This window comes from Salarias fasciatus (genome assembly GCF_902148845.1).
Source record: "Salarias fasciatus chromosome 7 unlocalized genomic scaffold, fSalaFa1.1 super_scaffold_4, whole genome shotgun sequence".
Taxonomy (NCBI): Eukaryota; Metazoa; Chordata; class Actinopteri; order Blenniiformes; family Blenniidae; genus Salarias; species Salarias fasciatus.
This window is the reverse complement of record NW_021941229.1, coordinates 17,444,703-17,465,293: the sequence shown is the minus strand read 5'-3', so window position 1 is coordinate 17,465,293 and position 20,591 is coordinate 17,444,703. Positions and strand designations below refer to the sequence as shown.

Below are 20,591 nucleotides of genomic sequence, written 5' to 3'. Positions count from 1 at the left end.
GAGCGAAACCCTCTTGATTTCGTCGCAGCAGAAAAAAACACGAGCATACTGAGTAGCTAAAGCGGCCGCCGATTAGTCAGAAATATACATCCTCTGGAAACACTCATAAACATTAGGACAAAGTTGTATTCAAGTCTGTGGCATATCAAAGTACACGTCTTTGGATGGATTTTTAAAAGTATTTTAAGCGCAATATATATTCATTCATTTCTCTTTTTTTTTTCATCATCAGCAAAACACCATAATTAACACCACCATGGCCAAAAAGTTTGTGTTTATGTACAATAGTGCAGACAAGGAGCTCATACCAGAACAAGGCAGTGAAAGGATAACACACAGGAGTGCATATCCTGGTTTAAACTTCAAGTGGAATACCTTACTTTGAGAAAATATTGAAGAAAAAGCAAACGATCGAACCATTTTAAAATGCTTCTTTCACCAGCGCACTGCTCATTTTTAAGACAATTGGACACAAAATATCTTAGCACAACTTTTTTTTGGGTAGTCGGTTGGTTTCAATTGTAAGTTCACCTTTTTTCATTGTAAAAAGTACATTCTACAGTGCTTCTTATTTGCTGCGTAGTCAATATTTTATATATGCAATTAAAGTCGCTCATTTGAATTTTCAGAATCTTACTGATGAAGCATTGAGAGATTTAGATTTTCTTGCAAATCGATGCTTCAGTTTCATCTCTGTTACGTTGGAATTTTAACCATATTTTGAGTCGGTGCCATTTTGTCGGCGCTGTAGATAAATATGCTAACAAGACACCCAAAATATGTTGAGTGTAGTGTGTAGAGAACAGTTGCAACCTTATAAGCAGTACTGGATAGTTCCGTTTTTCTTAAATGCAATAAAACTAATTGTAAACATTCACAGGGCTGACACAATTATGTAATTAGACTGCATTGTCTGAGAAAGACTGTTTTACCACTGCCACATCAGCAGGCTTGAAAATGTTTGTTGATGTCTCTCTTATTCCTCTCAACAAGGTGCATTTCGCTTCCTGGAGCAGAAAAGATGCAAAGATTAAGGAGATTTTTTTTTAGTCAGTTTTTTTCTTTTTCTTTTCTCAGTTCATTTGGCCGGCTCAGGGATGGGTGGAGCACGCTCCAGTCTCATGGTCCAGGGGTCAGAGGTGGCAGCATAAAATGGAGAATGGGTTAGCACTTCTTCTCCAGCCAGGGCGAAGGCAAACACTCCCCTCTGCCTCCCCGCCCCCGCCTTCTCCTCCTCCGCGACGTGCCTGCCCTCTGCTCGCCGTTCCTCCCGGCTCTCCCTGTCCGCGCTCTTGAACCCCAGACCCCTGTTCCCGAGGCCGAGCAGCTCCCCAAGTCCGTGACCCTTGACCCCCTGGTACGCGGGGCTCAGCCCGTTCTCCTCGAACCGGTTGGGCGTGGCGGCGGGGGGGCACAGGAAGTTGCTGGTGGGCGCGGACCGCCAGGCGGCCGGCTTCCGTCCTCGCCGGGGGCGGGAGATGCGGCAGCTCTGCCTCTTGATGTGCCGGTGCAGGTGGTCGGAGCGCGTGAAGCTCTTGTAGCAGTGCTCGCACTGGTAGGGCCGGACCCCCGTGTGAATGCGCAGGTGGTTCTTCAGGTCGTAGTTGTGGACAAACTTGGAGTTGCAGTGGAGGCAGATGTAGGGACGCTCGCCCGTGTGCTTCCGCATGTGGATTTTGAGTTTGTCTTGTCTGGGAAGAAGAAGAAAACCATGTTTAACAATGTTCACAATGCTTTATTTTGGCCGTCTTAGATTTTATGTTGTGAACGTGACTAATTTTAAAAACTATTGGAGATTATTAGTATTCAGCATGAGCATGTAAGTTCTTCTCTGAAATGAAAATGGAAAATATGAAAAAAAAAAAAAAAGATGAAAGTAAGCGCGATACCTCGAACATAAAGAAACCATCAGAGGGGCTTTCCACGTCAAACCCTTTGATATTTAGATAAGGTAAAAAAAGAAAAAAACCCAGCCAAAACAGCACAACGTACTTTTCCGTCGAACCTGATGTTTTACATAACTTGCTGCTTTGTAAGCAAAATGCAGACGAGAAGCAGAGCCTCGGATGATCTTCAGCTGGTTTCTTACTGTAAATAGGAACCATGTATAGGAAGAGCTTCTGCTCCACGTACCTGGTGAATCGTACTTCACAGATGGTGCACATGTATGGTTTCTCTCCCGTATGTGTCCTCATGTGTCGCGGCAGCTTCCCGGCTCCCTGGATGACTTTGTTGCAGATGGGACACTGCTGCGACGCCTTGGGTTTCATCTTCCTCTCCTCCTCCAGCTGCCAGGGAGGGAATAGCGCGCTCAGGTGGGACGCAGAGCTCAAGAAGCTCAAGTACGACCGGAAGTCCACCTCGTCTTTAATGGGGCCCAGTGAGTGACCCTCTGAGGGCAGCGACCCGGCGTTCACCGCGCCGCCCATGCCCGAGCCGACGAACTCTTTCAGGAAGTCACCTTGCAGCAGGCTGGGCGGGACTTCCTCTTTCATCTCCTCCTTTATGATCTCTCGCTTCACGGCGAGGTCGAGGGGCCTGGGGGCCTCGAGCGGTGCCGAGGTCGGGAACGGGTGCTGGCGCCTGGCCTGCGACGGGGCTCCGGTGTGGGGATGCTGGTGGTGGAGCTGCGGAGGGAACGCCGGGAAGTCTGCGGCCCACACGGAGGGGTAGAATCCCGGGAGGAGAGGCGAGAAGCTGGCCCTCCTGTCCAGTGTTGACATGCGGGGGTACAGCCCTTCTTGGAGAAGAGATTCAATGGAGAAGTCCTTCAGAGCGCGACCCTCAATACTCTCCTGGAAAAAAACAACACAAAGCATCAGCCCGGGTCTCTTCAAACTTTGTTTTTGAAACAACAGGCAACAAAATGTGTTAAAATATCCAAACAACTGCACCTGTTTGGCCCTCGTGGCGTCTGGAGACTGAGACTGGGACGACTCTCTGTGCAGGTCGAACTGCTGGCGGTAGGCGGAGGTGCTGGGAGGGGGCGAATCCCCCGTCCCTGGGGGCGTCTGCTCCCCCCTGCTCTCCAGCGACTGCAGCGACCTCTCGCTGACGTTGTCCTCCTCTTCCTCCTGCTCGTCCTTTCTCGAACCCGCCTCCTCCTCCTCGTCCTCCTCCTCCTCCTCCTCGTCCTCCTCCTCCTCCTCTTCGTCCTCCTCTCCTTCCTCCTCTCGCCCTCCTCCGTCCGCGCCGCCTCCGCCACCGCCGCTGTCCATGATCTCCAGGCAAACGTTGATGATGCAGGGAATCTCCAGCATCTGCGCCGCGTTGAGGATCTCCTTGACGTTGGACGCCGTCACCGTCAGGGTAGAAGTGTAGGCGAACTCCAAGATGGCCGTCAGAGACTCCGGAGCCACAAAGTCAATTTCGTACACGGCGGCGGCGTGATGAGGATCCCCGCCGTCGGCGGTGGCCACGGTGAAGAGCTTCTTGAAGTACTGACTGCAGGCAGCGAGGACGGAGCGGTGGGTGCGGTACTCCTGGTCGCGGACGATGAGGATGACGTCGCAGAGCAGGCCGTCGCGGCGCTGCTCGTTCAGGCTGCACAGGACGTCGCTGCTGTGGTTCGGGAAGGGGATCCCGATCAGGTCCTCCTCTCTGTGGTGAACCATCCTCCTCTCTCGGTCACAGCTGGTCAGACAGACAAAAGTGGAACTGTTGAGTAACAAAGAAAAATACCAAGCTGAAAAGAATGTCATTTTGGAAATCATTCTAAGGACACAAATGGATTTTTGAATTTGTGTTGCTACAAGTTTTCAGTCACGTTTGGGTGTAAAGCCTCAACTTCTGCTCGGCCTTCAAAAACACACTGTGGTGTTTGAGTGCAGCTTTGAAAATATGTGCACACATTTCTGTATTTCTTTCTGTCCTTCTGAATAAATATTTGTTCATTCCCCAACAACAATCATAATAATAATAATATTAAAAAAAAATCCACACATCACATGTACATAAGCATCCAGCTTTTGTGCAACAATGTAAGAAACTGAAAAATACTGAATAGATGGCATGACAATATAAAAAAAAAAACCTTGACCATAGAATGTATTCTTTATTCAAACACAATTCCATTTTGTGTCTCTTTTAAATGTTTTCAAGGTATTCATGTACATTTTTATGTAGATATGTATGTTTTAAAAAGAATAAAGAACTGTTCCTGCCCACATGAACATAAATCTCTGTTGCTGATTTTTTAAATAATCTTTGCAGTGATTAAGGTGCTTAAATATGTGATTCAGTGATTTTGAAATATAATGATTTCCTGTTGAAATTCAGTGGTTGATTCCAGATATTGACACAGCACCTGAAAGCAGTGAATTAAAATCTGGGCAAATCTCCATAGCCGTCTTCTCACTCTGTCTGAAAAGCCCGGCTCTACATCCTGAACTTCACTTTAGGCTTTTCCACACTGACATGAAGCAGCTCTCGCTCTCGCCACGGGGATTCTCCTGATGAGGAAGTTACTCTTTGGGATAACGATGAGGATGGATTAAATAATATGATCAAACAGGATCTGGAGCGCTGATTTTAGAGCGCGCGAAAGGAGTGATAAATCGTCCACAGCTCGGCTACCACCTGGTATGCGTTGAAGCGTTTCTGAGGACGCGCAGCATCCATTCATTAGAGGAAGGATTGAGGAAAAAGCCTGTGGATCTGAATAAGGGGGAGGCTCTTAACTGAAACCGATATTGTTAACACAATGAGTGGCAGTCTTGCTTTATTAAAATATACTGTAGGCATGCTTGTTTTTCTACCATCTGTGCAGCAAAGGCAACAAGTGGTAAATACAGCATGTCTCATTTTGAGCAAACATCACGTCGGGGAATATTTATTCTTGAATGTGTGATCACGATTTCTTACTGAAACTGTGTGAGTTAGGGAAACCCATCATCTCGATAAGACACAAAACATAGTTGGGTTTTTTTTTTTTTCCAATTTGACACTGTTGAAGTGTGATATAAATGCGTGGCAGTTTCTGTGATAATGCTCATAATGTCTGCCCCTCCTGTGTTTTTCTGCCAGATACGAGCACGACGCAAACTGATACCTTGGTCTGAACAATACAGTGTGCGATTGGGATGTGGTGAGAAGAGGAGAGAATGCCAAAAGAGGTCAGATTGTACTCTAGATACTGTATCCTGCCAAAGTGCTTGCTTGCACTCTGTCCTCGCTCATTTGAATCAGGGGACAGCGACTAAGCAGCAGATATTTTCTCAGCATGCAGACAAACCTCTTTTCTCTCGGTTGTTTTCTTAGCATTTCCACTCCGCAGCTGCATGAGTTCCTACCTGTTGATTCACCGCGCCGTTGTTTACACTGACAGTGATAAAACCTCCGCTGGCAGGGTGCTCATTCATTCACATCTATGAATAGAGCTCAAATTTAGCCGTCCACACTTGGTGGTCACTGGAGGCATGTGTAGATAAATACTTTGAAGCAGCCCCGCTCACCGCAACTGCATTGTTGACTGGTTCTAAATGGACTGAAGCCATGCATGCACACGCGCATTCACACACACACACACACACACACACACACACACACACACACACACACACACACACATACACAGGATCACAAATTCTCACTGTCTTGTTCATGCTTCTCCATAGGAGGAAAAAAAAGAAAATTATTTTTAAAAAATCCTTTAATTCACCTGCAAGTATACAACTTGGATACCAATCTTACATGTAGTTTATTTTTGTCGATCTTGTTGCTAGGTAACTGTTGCAATGTTCACGCCATTGATACAGTGTGGACATAATTAAAACGTCTATAGAGGGGGCGGCGGTATACGATATAGGCCGAGAGGCGCGTGCACCTTCCTCGCTGGGAAAACGGAGACGTAAGAGTGATGGAGAAAGTTACATGACCAATGAAAACTGATTGGGTAATAAATTTTAAACAAAAATAATAACTAATAAATAAGAATGTTTATGTGTATTTCTTTTCAAATTAGTGCAAAACCCTGTGCTTCGGTCCAGTAGCTTCACCCTGCAGTGAAAGTTTACTCATCACGAAGAATAGAGCCTTATCCTATTACTATTCTACGTCACTTTTATACTCATAAAAAATAATCGGCTGGTTAAAAGGTGGGAGAATCTCCAGTGAGAGCGGGAGGGAGAGATCAGATGGCCCTAAAAGTTCCCTAACAGGTTGCACAAACACCAGCGGAGGCGCCCCTCCCTGTAACAGCCTGCCAAGGCAAACAATGGTGCAGAGCTTGGAACAACACCGAGTGGATAAGAGGGAGAGAGAAAAAGAGTCTGACTAGGAGGGCTTGGCGAACCCGCCGCAGTTCGCTTGCTCTCGGCCCATCCCACCCACTCCTGAAACTATGGGACACGTGCTGCTGTTGCTGTTTGTTCGCCCGATGCCCCGGCGAGCACCACTCCCCTCTCGGTTCCCACTGTTTGCCAGCCACCGGCTCGCACTGACTCTTAGCGGCCGGCCCCTAATTACAATGTGGAGAGGATCTAAGGAGGATGTGCCACATAGACAGGGAGGGGAGGAGGGCACAGCTTTCCCACCACAAGGTCCTGGAGCGACATTTCATCAGCCAAACTGTCTTAACCCTTCACACACCCCACCCACCCAGCCGTGCCTCCAGGGTGGGGACGCCTTCAGAAAGGCCACCGATAATTACTATTTGGCTTGAAGTCCATTTTTAAAGTTGTAAAACTAACTCAATAAACAGTTGTCAACTTTCAGAAACACGCTCGTATGTGGTGACAGACTTTCTGAATGAATAAATAATTATAGAATGTGATTTCTTTTTAGAAATTAATTTTAGCTGTTGTATTTTTTTTTTTTTTTGAGTTCATGTTACAGATGAAATGCAAACATTTCACTGCTTGTTGGACTGACCTGTGATAAAAGGCCTCTCTCTATATCTCTCGTTCCTCCTTCCTGTACCGGCCACGTCTCCTCTCATGCCTCACTTAGTCACTAACACTTTCAACTCAGCACTCCCACCCCAAATTATGTGTCACCTCCATTCAGCGTCGTCTTTCTCCCAAGAACTTCATCTGCTTTCCGGGCGCTGACCACCACCTCCTCCACCTCCACCTCCTCCACACCCCTGTCCTAATCATTCTCCTCTTCCTCCTCCTCCTCCTCCTCCTCCTCCTCCTCGCTCTGTCCATGTTGCAGCTGTATCATCATTATGCCCAGAGTGGAGTGGCTAACTTGTCCCCAACCCTGACCGCTCAGGCCACAAATCAGCAGCTAATGTCCATCTCAACCCTTGTCACGGGCAGACACTCATTTGGCCTGTAAGCTACAACACCCAAAGCCTAGTTTATCCCTGTCAGGCCAGCGCATCCACCTGACCCACATGCTAAATCACCAGCGAGTCAGAGTTTTACCCCTGTCACCAACTGCCCATAGCAAACACCTGCTAAACAACTGTCACAGACGGACAATTGCACGGCCAATAATTTAGAGTATTGACAGCCAAAATTCACCCCCCTTATTAGGAGAAGACATTCATTTGACCTACTGTGTAAGCTAGTCCATTATCACCAGTGAAACACCAGCGCACCTGTTCCTCCAGGAGACAAGTTCCCCGGCGGGTCTTTCAAGTGTCAATCGCCGGGAGCCTTGAGGCCGCATCGGGATAGTTTTTTACACTTTGTCTTAATTGCTGTCAATTACAGCCGGTCAGGGAGGTATATAATGCTAGTTACTACATGGCTTGTTTATTTTTCAATGCAGTTTTAATGAAATGTCAGAGGTCACATTACAGCAATCAACTGTAAGTTTTGCGTAAAAAGTTGAACTTCTTTATTGTGAAAACCCAAACTGCATTGTTACAGTGAATCTATGAGACCCTGTGCCCATTGTTAGTAGCACAGAATGAATGCAACTTTTTTTTGGTGGAAAATAAGCCCGCAACAAATTCTGAGAAAGCCTTCACCTCACTTCACTCTCTTTCAAAGAGAATATATTGAACAAAAATAATTCAGCAGGTCCGCAAATTAATTCACTGTAAGATTTCATTATTCACCAAGTTTTAATATGCCAGTTAGTAAAAAATGTATGAAACACCTGATTTAATTTACCGCCTTATGTCTGTTTGTCTGTATTAGGCTTTTGATCTGGTGAAATAATAGCAATAGGTTAATTGTTGTTTTGGTTCAAGGACAATTAAAGCAGCTTGGCCCCTTAAAGCGCCTGTTTGCACCAAGTGTCAGCGCCTGAGCCTTCAGGGAGGCTCACAGCTACACACCATTATCTCTGTCACCCCAAAAAGTAAACAAAAGTTTACGATTCACTGTTGGGTATCTGTTCAGGAGAGTGTCGTGTCTGAACAATTCACAGAGCATTGATTGGCAGAGTCCTTTTTTGTCCGCATCGCTCAGTGTTTCTGCAAGTCTTTGAGTTGAATAAAGAGAAGAAAATTGACATAAAAGTTGTATTGAGTGCTATAATGTAGAATGGAGAGTATATAACTTTTTAAAGCAAGAATGTTATTTCACTTGCGTTATTCAATAATTTTTCCTTCTTTACTTATATGTACTTTTTCTTTATTTAAAGACGAGACTCAAAAAGTCAGCCTGGTAACCTTAAATGTACTTTCAAAGCTACAAATTTAATGCAATATTTCACACTGGCAAACGTAAATGAAAAGCTGAAGGTAGCCTCATGAGAAATTGAAACTTATTGTGTCTTTAAGTTGAACGTGTCAAGATCCTTATCTATGTTAGATTTCCTGCCACAGAGGTTTTTTTCTGCGTTACAGCCGCAGTCAGCTAATACATGTTCCTACATCTGACACACTAACAGAGAATCACATCCTTATTCAGAAACTTCATACACCACATACTGTATCATTGAACAATTAAAAGAGTCCAAGTTTAAGACCTGGAAGAGGGCAGGTGCTGGTAAACAGCTCTAATAGTAATACAGGTAATCACATTTTGTAACTACCTGAGCTAAGAAGTCTATAAACAGACTGCAGGCAAACAATAATTTACAGCTCAGCCTCAAATCCATAACATGTTTTGATTTTGTCCACCCAAACATCCCCGTTCTAACTTTATGAATTACCTGAGTATTTGTTTTGGATTTGATGGAGAGTGTCGTATAGATACGGTAACAGAAGTGTGTAATTACAGTTGGACGCAAAACACACACTTAAGTCCAGTAAAACTACTATGTTTGACATTTCCAAGATGTGTTGTGACGCTATAAATGCTCGTGCTATTTCCAGAATCTCGCGGCACGAAATTTAGACAACAGGCGAAGTAACGACATGAGTCGCCGAGTGATTTTATTGACCTGCTTGCACCTTGTCAGGCCTTTATGGTGTTGAGCGGAGGGCTACGGCGCTCGTGTAAACGCTGAATGACACACACGTGCGCGCTGCAACCGAATGCACAAGTGCAAGCTTGCTCACACACACACTCACGCACACGCCGTGTAAGACTGTGACAAATTATTACGGACATAGACACACACCCATGCGTGCTCCACAAGTCTGGCATTCACATAAATTCGCACATGTCTTGATACGTTCCCCCAGCATTCCTCAGCTCTCGGCAGCGCATCACCTACCGTACCTCCAGCGTCTCGATCCCGCTCACGTGTCTTTGTATTTCCAGACTACTCAGAGGCTCTGTTGCTCCTCACTTGACCTCTCAGCATTGCTCTCTTTAATTGAAACACAGCTGCCTTTCTCTTCGCCCGTCTGTCAGTCAGTCAGCCAAGCGTTCAGTCCATTCACCGGCTCCACACACCGGGCACTGATGTCCATTCACAAAAATAAGAAAGAAAAAAAAAACAACAAAACAATAATAACAAAAGCAGCCAGAGAGGAATATCCAGTGGAGAGAAACAAGGCAGCGCAGCGGAGGAGAGCAGAGTGTGATTCTTGAGTCTCTCCGTGTAGCAGAGTGGCGAGTGTGGAGTTTAGAGTCAGGCTCTGTGTTGTGTGGCTCATGCAGGACGAGCGAGAGAGTGAGAGGAAGGGAGGGAGGGCAGCAGCACTGCGCTGTGGAGATGTCGCACCACTAGTTTTTATAGCAGGGTGGGTAGCTGGAAGATAATAATACCCCATCCTCCTCCACAACACAAGTTTAAGCGCAGTGTGTAATAAGCCCATGGCGCAGACACCCTCTGATTTAGGTCAGACAAAATGAATTTTTAGTTGTGTTAAGAGTGGATTTTGGTATAAAGGGACCGGGGCAAAGAAACTCGAAGGGGTTGTTTGGGGAGACTGAGGGAGGGTAAAAAAAGCAAGGAGAAAAAGAGAGAGAAAAGTTGGGAAAGTGTTTTGTGCACCTCTGTTTGGTTGCTGAGATGTACATAGGCAGGCACACGAAAGCTTTTCAAGGACTGCCACTTTCAGTTTTGCACCTATTTTAAACAAATAGCTGAGAGTCTACTTCTAATAACACTTCACCCAAAGTCACTTTCATTTAGATAAAAAAGAAGTTAAAGCTCTTTTCTACATTCAGAGAAAATCCTCTTCACTAAGGCTGATTCAGTCAGATGTGTTGATTCGTAAAGGAATTCTGCTTGAAAACTGTCTGCATCTGAGACAATTCAGCCAAAAGCACAGAGAAATACCACAAGCAACAACGGACAGACTCACGTTCTGTCTTTGTTGAACTGTTTTTCAAACCATGGTTTCAAAAACCAGGTTGAGAGGAGCAGAAGGCCAACGTTTAGATTCCTGTTTTGACTCAGAAAGTGAAGATGCAGGGTAACAGTTGGCGAGCCTGCCACCACCTCAGTCTGTGGAGAGGAGGAGGAGGAAGTGTATGCTAAAGGTGTAGAAATAAGTATTGACTTGAGTGGAGGAGAGGAACTCTGATTAATAGAAGCTTTGTGGATATATTTGGTGTTTTTTTTTTCAGAAAGCTGGGGAAAGCAGAGAAATAATGTCATTCATGTCAACAAAACCAAGAAAATAAGCTTTTACATTGAGGAAATATGTATGTTGTTCAGAAACTGAAAGAAGAAAAAGAAAAAAGAAACTTCTGTCCTGTTTTCACAGACGAGCCAAATGTTATGACAAAGCACATTCGTGGGCTCCAAAACAGCATTTGGGGTTTCCTGTGCGACGTCATTAAAACGCGCCCTTTTTGGGGTTGTGGCCTGTTCATTGAAGTTTTACCACCTCAGTGATATATTTTCCAATTCAAGAAGATTTATGATTGTCAGGCCAAACTCTGGTTTTCAGCTGCACACCAAAAGTTGTTTCAATGATCACATTCCTGCAGCATTTCATTCATAAAGATAGAATATTCAGCCAATCATTGTTTTCTTAGTGGTTCTACTAAAATATTTCCAACCGTCCATATATCTTATCCAACAATCACAGAGTGAAAGCAGTCAAACTGTGTCGAGGTGACCTCCACAAACAAGTAGACATCAGAGTGTACATCAGACTGCTATGCCCACTTCCCCTTGGGGAAAACATGGACGAGAGCGAACCGCAGCCCATGCCCATGGTGGTTTACACTGTTTTGTACAGGGTGAGAGCCGAGGCCAGCTCACACTGGCATTCGGTATATATAAACAGGGTTAGCCACTAACTGCTAGCAGGCCGGCCAGACGGCCAGAAAAACAACGTTGGCCATCATATAAGTTCAGATATCTGCTCTGAGCGCGTTGCCGCCCGCTGCAGCCATAGCGGCACGGTGTAAGTGGTACCTGTGGAGACGGCTTTGTTCTGAACTTGGTGGAACTGCACACTTTCTTTTTACAGGAGAATTTAAGAAGCCATCGCTGATTTAAAAAAGAAAAACCGTCATCTTTTGGCAACAAGTTTTTTTAGCAAGACCAAAAGATCAATACTTGATGTTACCCCATTTGTTAGAGAATATTTTTGAATGATACAAGAAAGAAAACAATATAGTGAATTTGCTGTAAAACAAACAAACAAAAAAAGCAGTCTTTCGTGGTAAACAGAGCTTCTGCCTACCCTTTGCTTCTTGGCGTGCGCTGAGCTTTGCCACTCAGTGTGCATGTCACAAGAGAAGAAGGCAGGCGGGTTGGAGGGGCTGAGTAAGAGTCATCTGTTTGGTCTGTCTGTCTGACTGGCGTCTCAGCGTACCTGTTTACTGCCACCTGCTGCTCCCAGCACGACGCCCGTACCAGGACACCAGATTGGCACTTTGGAGGGGAGGACGGGGTGTGAAGCAATCGTTACATAAACTTGATATGGAGAAGACTTTGATGCCGCGCTGAGCCCGGCTCGCTGTACAGTAAAGTACAGCGTGCTTGCGGAGAGCTGCCTAAATCTTGAACTTGACTAAAATGGGCTGTTTTTTTTTTTTTTTTTTTTTTTTTGTGCGTGTGAGAGGGGCTCATCAGAAAATCTCAAATTGCCTTGTAGCAACGGCGCAGTCAGATACCACAGAGCACCAATTTGCATGTGTCAGTTGAATAAAAAGTCACTTACAGACTTTCATTATTAAGAATTCAGTTCATTGAAGGGTGAGACCTGCTACACCCTAAAGAACCTCTGATTACCCCCCTCCACCCATCACTACCGGATTGAGAAAGCTCTATTGTGTGTTCGCACACTGCTTGACTGTCAGGTTAGGGTTGTTTGACATACAGCAGCCCCCTCGATGCTGTTTGGAGAAAAAAAGAAAGCCCTCTTTTCTACACACACACACATACACACACCTATTCTTCCATTCTGATCTGCCCCTCTCTGTGATCCTGCTTTCAAATATCAGAAGCAGAAGATGGTTTCCAAGACAAGAAAGTGTACAAAAAAGAAGTTTTATTTAGAATCTATTACTACACTTTATTCCCATTTCATGTATTCACATCAGTTAAGTTCTCATTAGATTGACATCCATACAGTAATTATCTTTACACGCCCCCAAACTCTGAAACTATGCTAATTAACATCTGTGATTTTCATAAGCCATCACTTAAGGCCTAACAAGGATCTATTCCCATCTTTGACTTTGTACCTAACCAAACAAAGCTATGCTATTATTACCATTTTGTAAAATGCCAGTATTTTTCTGAGCTGATTGGAGCATCAAAGCAAAAAAGAAAGAAAAAAAAATAGCCTCCTTCGAAGTATCGTGTTGTTTAATATAGAGTACTTGTCAGAATAACAGCCCACACTTTCACACAGTCTCTCTGCGAAGGCATACATTCAGCTGCAGTCAGTTTTTAAAGATCAAAAGTGACCGCATTTGTAAATAATGAGAGGATGGAGCCTGGGAGAGCAGACTCTCGTACAGCCCACCGTCCACACAGCTGATCGCTTGGTGTAAGATTAGGAAAGTCATATTTCTGGAAATTGAAATTATTGGACGCAGATTTCCCTAATATGATATCATAAATGTTTCTGGGGAGACGACTTTGAAGCAGCATAAAAAATTAAACTTTAAAATCTACTCAGCCGAGGTTACAGGTTTGAAATGTGGCAGTTCATTCAGTGGTGAATAATGAAGGAAAAAAAGAAAAAAGGCTTCAGTCAAGTGCTGAGCAGACCTTCCACAGACTAATAACTGCAGAAGCAGACAATCCCAACCAGCCCAAGTCGTGCCCTTTACCCTGCTGTCTCGAGGCCAGGTGTGGCCTGCTGTGGGTGAGAAGCAGGAAAGGGAGGCAGTCATCCCCCTCCCCTCCGCAATCCAGAGATACGTCATGGCGGCCGCCTCTCGTATCTACGCCCACCCCCAGCCTGCACCAGTCCAAGGACATAGACGGACTTGCAGATGCACAGTAAAGCTGCTGTAGGTTCCTTCAGAGACAAACGCTCACACAGACATCCACCCATCTGTCATTGCACCAAGGTCGTTAAAGCTTCCCCAGGAGCATGCCATTTGGGTGAGCGAGGTGAGGGCGTTCCTTCCCCGCTGACCTGTCTGTCTCTGCTTTAACTTTCCCCAGATCTGTCCTCCTTTCAAACACTCTAATCAGTATTGGACGCTTTGCCAAAAGGGAGGTAAAGTACACAAGCTGCATATTTAGAAGTGCAAGCACAGAGAGAGACACAGTTACAGTCTTTTACAGGTGGCTGTAATGTCCTGTATGAACTCCCTGGTGTGTGTGTAACCTTTAGCGAAAGTACAGTTTGTTTTTTTTACTTTGTTACCACGTACATGTGGTTTTTAATTATTATTTCAAGGTAAAAAAAATCATGTGATAAGTGAAGTATGCAGTCAAGTCTAGCTGTTCAGTACTGCAGCGTACAGATGGCCATTGCAAATACTTGGATTTATACAACTGGCATTTCAGAAATTCCACAATTTCGGAAGGAATCCAACTTCAGCTTGAGACTGGCGAGTAGTCATAGCTGCATCCATCCATCCATCCATCCATCCATCCATCCATCCATCCATCTTCTATACCACTCATCCTGTTCAGGGTCGCTGGAGCTAATCCCAGTTTACGGCAGGTGAGGGCAGGATACACCCTGTACAGGTCGCCAGTCTATCACGGCGCAAACACGGAGAAACATACAGCCGCAGCTGTATTATTTCTCAAAGTTTCAATGCATAAAGTACATGACTACGTTGTTGTTGTACCTTGTAATGACTCTCAAGTCAAACTGCCGAGCAGGGGCAGAAGAGAGCGTTAGGTTAGAGGAGCTGATTTGCATTTTCATATGTCTGCACATATTAGACAAACTGAAACAGTAAGTATGCCATATTTTTGGGGATTTTTTTTTTTTTTTTAAATTATGAGGAAAAGGGGTTATTTTTCAAGTTTAATCGCTGCCAACAGAAGACAAACAAACAGGATTGTTCTTTATGTTTGAGGCCACTTTGTATTTTTTCTAGTGTTGCTAAAACATGTAAATTTATTCAGGACCTGAAACAGCAAACAAAATGTACAAGCAGTCAAAACTCCCTACCAGCACCACCGAGATGCATCCTCTCAATGTATTTCACTGTTGCGCTGTGTTCTTTTTATTGGCTTGGTGTCAATACGTGTGTGGCTGTGTGTGTGTGTGTGTGTGTGTGTGTGTGTGTGTGTGTGTGTGCGCGCGCGCGTGCGTTGTGTGCGCGGTGTGCGAGGGTCGTCAGGTGAATGAGGACAACTCCTTATGGTGATAACGAGAGGGAGGCCAGCCTTGGTGGGACAGCCTCTGTCTGCCCTCGGGTAGTGTGTGCGCGTGTGTTTTTGTGTGTGGTTGTGTGTGTGTGTGTGTGTGTGTGTGTGTGTGTGTGTGTGTGTGTGTGTGTGTGTGTGTGTACATGTGTGTATCAGCAGGAGAGCCCTCGGGCACTCTGGCACCTCCTAATTAAAACCAGTCAGGCTGCAGGGCAGGGGAGACAGATGCCTGTCATGACACACACACACACACACACACATACACACACACAGACACACACACACACACGCACACACACGCACATGCACGAGGGGGCAAGCCACCACACTGAACCATATGCATGCTCACAAATATACAAATGTGATGCATAGGTCAGTTATTTTTGGATGCAAACTGGGTTTCATCCCACCCACTCAGGTATCACCACAGGTAACTAATCTGTTTCCTCCCCAAATGACAAAAGAGAAGCCAAGAAATGAGCACAGCTGCAGCATTACCCACATAAAATGCACAAAACACGACCGCAGTCTTTATAATATAAATGGATGTTTTTTAGTGTGCATTTTTCTAGTTTCATTAATAAACGTGCTACTTACCCACAATAGTTAGCCTCGGGTTAAAAACCCATCTTGATAATTTGGGTGAAGTCAATGAAGTCTCATTAGTTTCATTTCTACCTGAAAGCTGCTGGATAACAGCCTGCATGTTCAACTTGTGACACACGGCAAGCGTGGCTTGCACTCACACTCTCTCATACGCGATCGTGACCCGCAGTTGCTTCCAGATTGACACATCTCTCTTGTTCCCAAGCAGAGAATGAGACATAATTGTGCTGAATGTCTGTTACCTGCAGACTCTGTCACATTTTATCTCCGTTCCCCCATGTACAACCTCGAGCTGCAGGCGGCCACATATAGTACTTAGCAGGCTAACTGCTGTTTGTCTGGGGTGGGTGGGTGGATCAAGGCATGCTGCTCTCCTTTCTCTCCTAGTGATTAGATAGCATAAGCAGGCCAGCTAGCCTAACCCACACACTCATGTCTCTAAAACTGCCATCCAGCCCTGCTTTCTCTTTTGCTGCCTCTCACACACAGGTGGGTGGACCCACTTATTCAACCCAGATCTTTCTTTTAGACATTATGAAATCACGCTCTTTTTTCCCTCTCTTTCTTCTTCTCTTCATCTAACTCCCTGATGTTGAATGACATTCGGCTCTATACGTTCCCCGCGACGTCTCTCGCAGCTTTAATTTTCCAATTTGCAAGGTGATCGTTTTGCTCGGTCGCCGAGCCGAGACTCATGTCTGTTTGTACCTGTCACTAAGCTGAAGCTAGGTGGGTTGCCGGCGGTTACCGGGGCCTGTGCTGTATTATCTAGGCAACATTCAGGAAACACCCACAATTTGTGTGTGAAGTGCTTCGCTGCGCGACCACATTACAAGCTGTGACTGCCACTGACATTTCACTTGTTCAATATAGGAACAAAGACTGTCTGCGATGATTTTTGACCTTACTGAAGAGTATGAAAACCACCAGAAATACATTTCCATTGTAATTCTGTAAAGAAAAAGTGCTAAATAGGATGCTGGAGAAAAGAAATTCAATCATCTAAAAGTTATTATGGGGTTATGTTTATAAGAAAGCATAACTGTAGTGGGTTATACAGTCATGAAAATAAGCCAATTTTCCAAAAGGCCAAGAACAGTCAAACAAATTTTTATCATGATCGATTGAAGGACACACTGTTTTTGTACTTCTCTTTTGAAATATGTGGGCATGATCAATCGTTTTATGGCAGAAAACACTGAAAGGTGTTGAAACGCAGCAGCGGAGCTGTGGGGAAAAGAAGTGGAGAACGGTGAAAATTGCAACCGGAAAGAAAGCATATAGCTTGAAAAGTAGAGAGGGTGCGATCGAGCCGACCTCTGGGAGTGTAAGTGCCTGCCTCCCTTGGCTGCTTTGTCGTTTGAGCCAGGCACTGTGTTTCGTGAGGAACGCAAAAGTACACAAATCCCACAGAAGGAGCTTTTTTGGCAGGGCTCGGGCCTCCCACCCACGGCAGCCTCTTCAAGCCTCCTCCCATCCTCTATTCATCTGTGAGGGGCGGCTTACTCACCCAGCCCAACTCCACACAACAAAACCTGGCCCTCGATCCTACGGAGGAGGGCGGACACGCACGCATGCACACACACACACACACACACACACACACACACACACACACACACACAAACGAACACCCAGTCGCCGTAGACATAAAAACGTAAAGATTCACGCGTTTGCTTCGACACGAGCGGAGATTCTGAGGGCGCAACATCAGATTTGTGGCTTCAAACTTTTTCCTCCACTGATCATATTTTGTCTTCGCTTCCCGAGGAGGCTTTGAAGACCGATTTGTTTTCACGTTTCACACAACTGTTGGAATGACATCTGTGCCTTGGGAGGTTAAAATCAGATTGTGTATCCCAGTGTAAATGCTGTTACACGGGCATGCCCACACGCTGTCAGGTGGGATGAAGGCGTGTGGACTCATTCACTCTGTCAGTCTCATAATGAACACATTGCATAATTTTGCAATTATGAAGCCACATCCTCATTCATTCCAAACACTCATCCACGATACTGATGTCCTCTCAGTCCATCGGTCCAGCATTGTTATACAGTCACATAGATGTTCATACTCGGTGACTTTCTTCTTTTTTTTTTTGTGTGTAAGGATTACTAGCTTAACTGTAGCGAATAACGTAGGAGAGATTGTGCAAACATGATTGAATCCTGCCCCAGGTAATGTTTGTTAAACACACCAACGTGAGAGAGGCCCTGCAACAAAAGACCTGCGAGGATCAGGTTCAATTCAGATAATCCTAGAGAGGGAATGAGGCAGACACAGAGCTGTAGTCAGGGTGTGTAAAGAGAAGAGGCGTGGTTGTGTCTACTTGATTTTATCCCTATCTCACCCCCACTGCACCGGGAGGAAAGCTCAATAACTTCTCCTTTTTATGATTTAAGATTGATGCTCATAAAATGACCTGCTGAATCCTGTCTGTATACATACTGCTTTCAAATAGTTCAAGTTGCTGTCTCCAGACAGTGCTTCAGATTGATAAATAGATAGATAGAGATAGATAGAGATAGATAGATAGATCTTAAGTCATTTTCAAAGATCAGAAAAATAAAAACCGCATGCCTGACAGTAATGCTACTTTGCAGCATTCATCTATAACCAAAAGTTCGTTGCTCACTGCTGTTAAGGATAATACATGCATGTTTTTACATCGTGATACACAATGAGCTGAACATGTTGCAAAGTATTCTGCTTTACGTCCCCGAGCTGTTTTGTCTCCTACTGAAAATGAACAGTCAGTCAGCCTACATAAAACTGTGTTGTCAACAGTTATTTGTTTGATTCAACGGGGAGTTACAGGAAGAGTGAAGTAATTCTGAATGTCGCACCTCTGCCTCCACATCTGTTGCACACAGAAACCAAATGTGACATTAAAATTAAACTGAAGCCGGGCCGCTTTAGATGAGACTGATTCTTGGAGGACAGATGTTATCCCAAGTGCCAGAGAGATTATTACTACATTGCCAATCAGAAACTCCGTGCAGTCTGACTGTGTTGGGCTTAATCTGCCGAGCACACGCATGGCTTCCTCATGACGGGATGATAGACACACATGCAGTGTAAAGTCACGCACAGTAAAGGTCTGTGTTGTTATACAAGCTGCTGCTTCACTAACAACTTAATGTGATATCAGTCTTTCAATCTGTTCCAGCTTGGTCATGCTTTCACTTGCTTCCTCCTCGGTGTGTGGCTGTGAAGAGGGAGGCTTTCACTGTAAGCACATCTGCTGCAGAATATGCAAAGGACATTTTATGGATGGAAATAGCTGCATGTTTCTTGTAGGGTTTTTTTTTTTTCTTTTTGTGTAAATATACAAATATCCTAATTGTGACATGGAACAATTTACAACTTGCAGTGGAAACACAGAGGGACCCGATTCTGCAAAAGGTCAGTCATCCTTTAATGTGACTGCGGTGCTCAGTGGGTGGACGACAGCTCTTTGCACGCTTAGAAATTATTTCCACAACAGACAGGATATATGTAACTTTCACTATGACTTTTTCAGAATATGGGGAATACTATCAGAAAAAAATAGAATGAAAGAGGAAGCAAGATGTTACTGACCTTCTTAAAGAACAGAAGTTTTAAATTCAGTTCCTCCTGCACGCACTTGCTCCCTGTCAGGAAACGCCACACTGTCTCAGCGGTGGCAGACTTGTGAAAGTGAGAGCAGGCAAGACAGAGACTCGAAATTTGCTCTGAAGGTGTGTCAGTGATTTTTGGGGGAGTGAAAAGGTAGCGTTCCACGAAACGGTTATCTAAGAAACACAACAAAACAAAAACTGCTACACCCACCAGCCTCAGCCAACACCCCTCCCTCCCTCTAAACCAAAAGTATTTGGCACTGTTCCCTGCAAGTCCACCTGTGCTTAGGGGAGGGGAGTGACACACACTCACACTCACAGGCCAAGCCTAAAAACCTGCTTGCAAGCTTGGACTGGGTGGTATGGCTGCGGCTGTCAGCATGCAGAGATCTGCATTTGGGTTCAGACTGGAGGCTATAGAGGAGGGTGGGCTGGTCGGTCTGGCCGGGGTCTTAAGGTCCTGGAGCCAAACTCAAACTCTGCAGAGCCGGAGAGGAGGCCGCGCTGGGAGCGGGGGGGGGGGTGAGAAAATTAAAACAGTGAGACAGGAGCTGGCGATAACACGTCCAAACCGATGTGCAGCTGGACGACGGGGCCGAGGCTTCTAAACAGGGCGAAGGGAAAACATGGGAAAGTGCAGGGTGGAAGTAGTGGGTGGGTGTCTGGCACTTCTAACCAGAGGGGTTCATATCAGGTATCAAACAACAGCCAGAAAGCAGCTGAAGAAAAATAAGTGTGATAGAGACAGTGTCGGGGTGAATTCTGGTGGTTGATCTGGTGTGCCGGCTCGTACCTGGTAAGACGGAGGAGCCATTGTGCAGCTCTGAAGCCCGTAATGCAGCATAATGGGAATATAATAAGAGGGTGTAATCAGCGATGTAAACACTGCCGCAAGAGTCATATTGGGTGACAGAGGAGCGAAACACATCAATGAGTTTACTGTTTGTCAAACAAACCCCAGAGAAAAGTTAGGATTTTGTGACTTCAAGGCAATGTGAGGCAGTATATATAGAAAAGAAAAAACACTTTTGTGGCATTAGTGAATAAATCTGCATTTACTCTGACTTTTTTTTTAAATGAATGCCTGTGCAGAGAAATTCAAGTCCTTGTTTGAACCCATGTTGTCTAATTTTTACATTCAAACCTGTGTTAAATAAGTTCACACAGTACTTTTTAACTCGGTCATCCTCAGTGTAATTGGCAGTTCCTTTAACTATATGTTTTAAAATCTGTTATACGGTTTGTGATTGCTTCTGTACCCTCGAAAAATGGGGTCATTGATGCACTCTGGGATTTCATTAATTCTTCTGAAAAACAAAAAAAAAGGTGGAATGATAGGA

General features: G+C 45.0%; 1 protein-coding gene across 4 annotated transcripts; it reads right to left on the bottom strand.

Annotated features, from left to right (window-relative positions):
- Positions 1–222: 222 nt before the first annotated feature.
- On the bottom strand, positions 223–19,335 carry zbtb7c (zinc finger and BTB domain containing 7C). Of its 4 annotated transcripts, none has more exons than XM_030084927.1 (4): positions 19,232–19,335; positions 2,895–3,657; positions 2,134–2,795; positions 223–1,691 (listed from the first exon to the last, which is right to left on the bottom strand). In XM_030084927.1, the coding sequence occupies exons 2-4, from the start codon at positions 3,612–3,614 to the stop codon at positions 1,079–1,081; spliced, it is 1,995 nt and encodes a 664-aa protein (XP_029940787.1). In that variant the 5' UTR covers positions 3,615–3,657; positions 19,232–19,335; the 3' UTR covers positions 223–1,078. The 4 variants fall into 4 exon arrangements, with proteins under 4 accessions (XP_029940787.1, XP_029940786.1, XP_029940784.1 ...); XM_030084926.1 differs by having other exon boundaries at positions 2,895–3,633; XM_030084924.1 differs by lacking the exon at positions 19,232–19,335 and adding an exon at positions 9,562–9,742 and having other exon boundaries at positions 2,895–3,633.
- Positions 19,336–20,591: the final 1,256 nt, after the last annotated feature.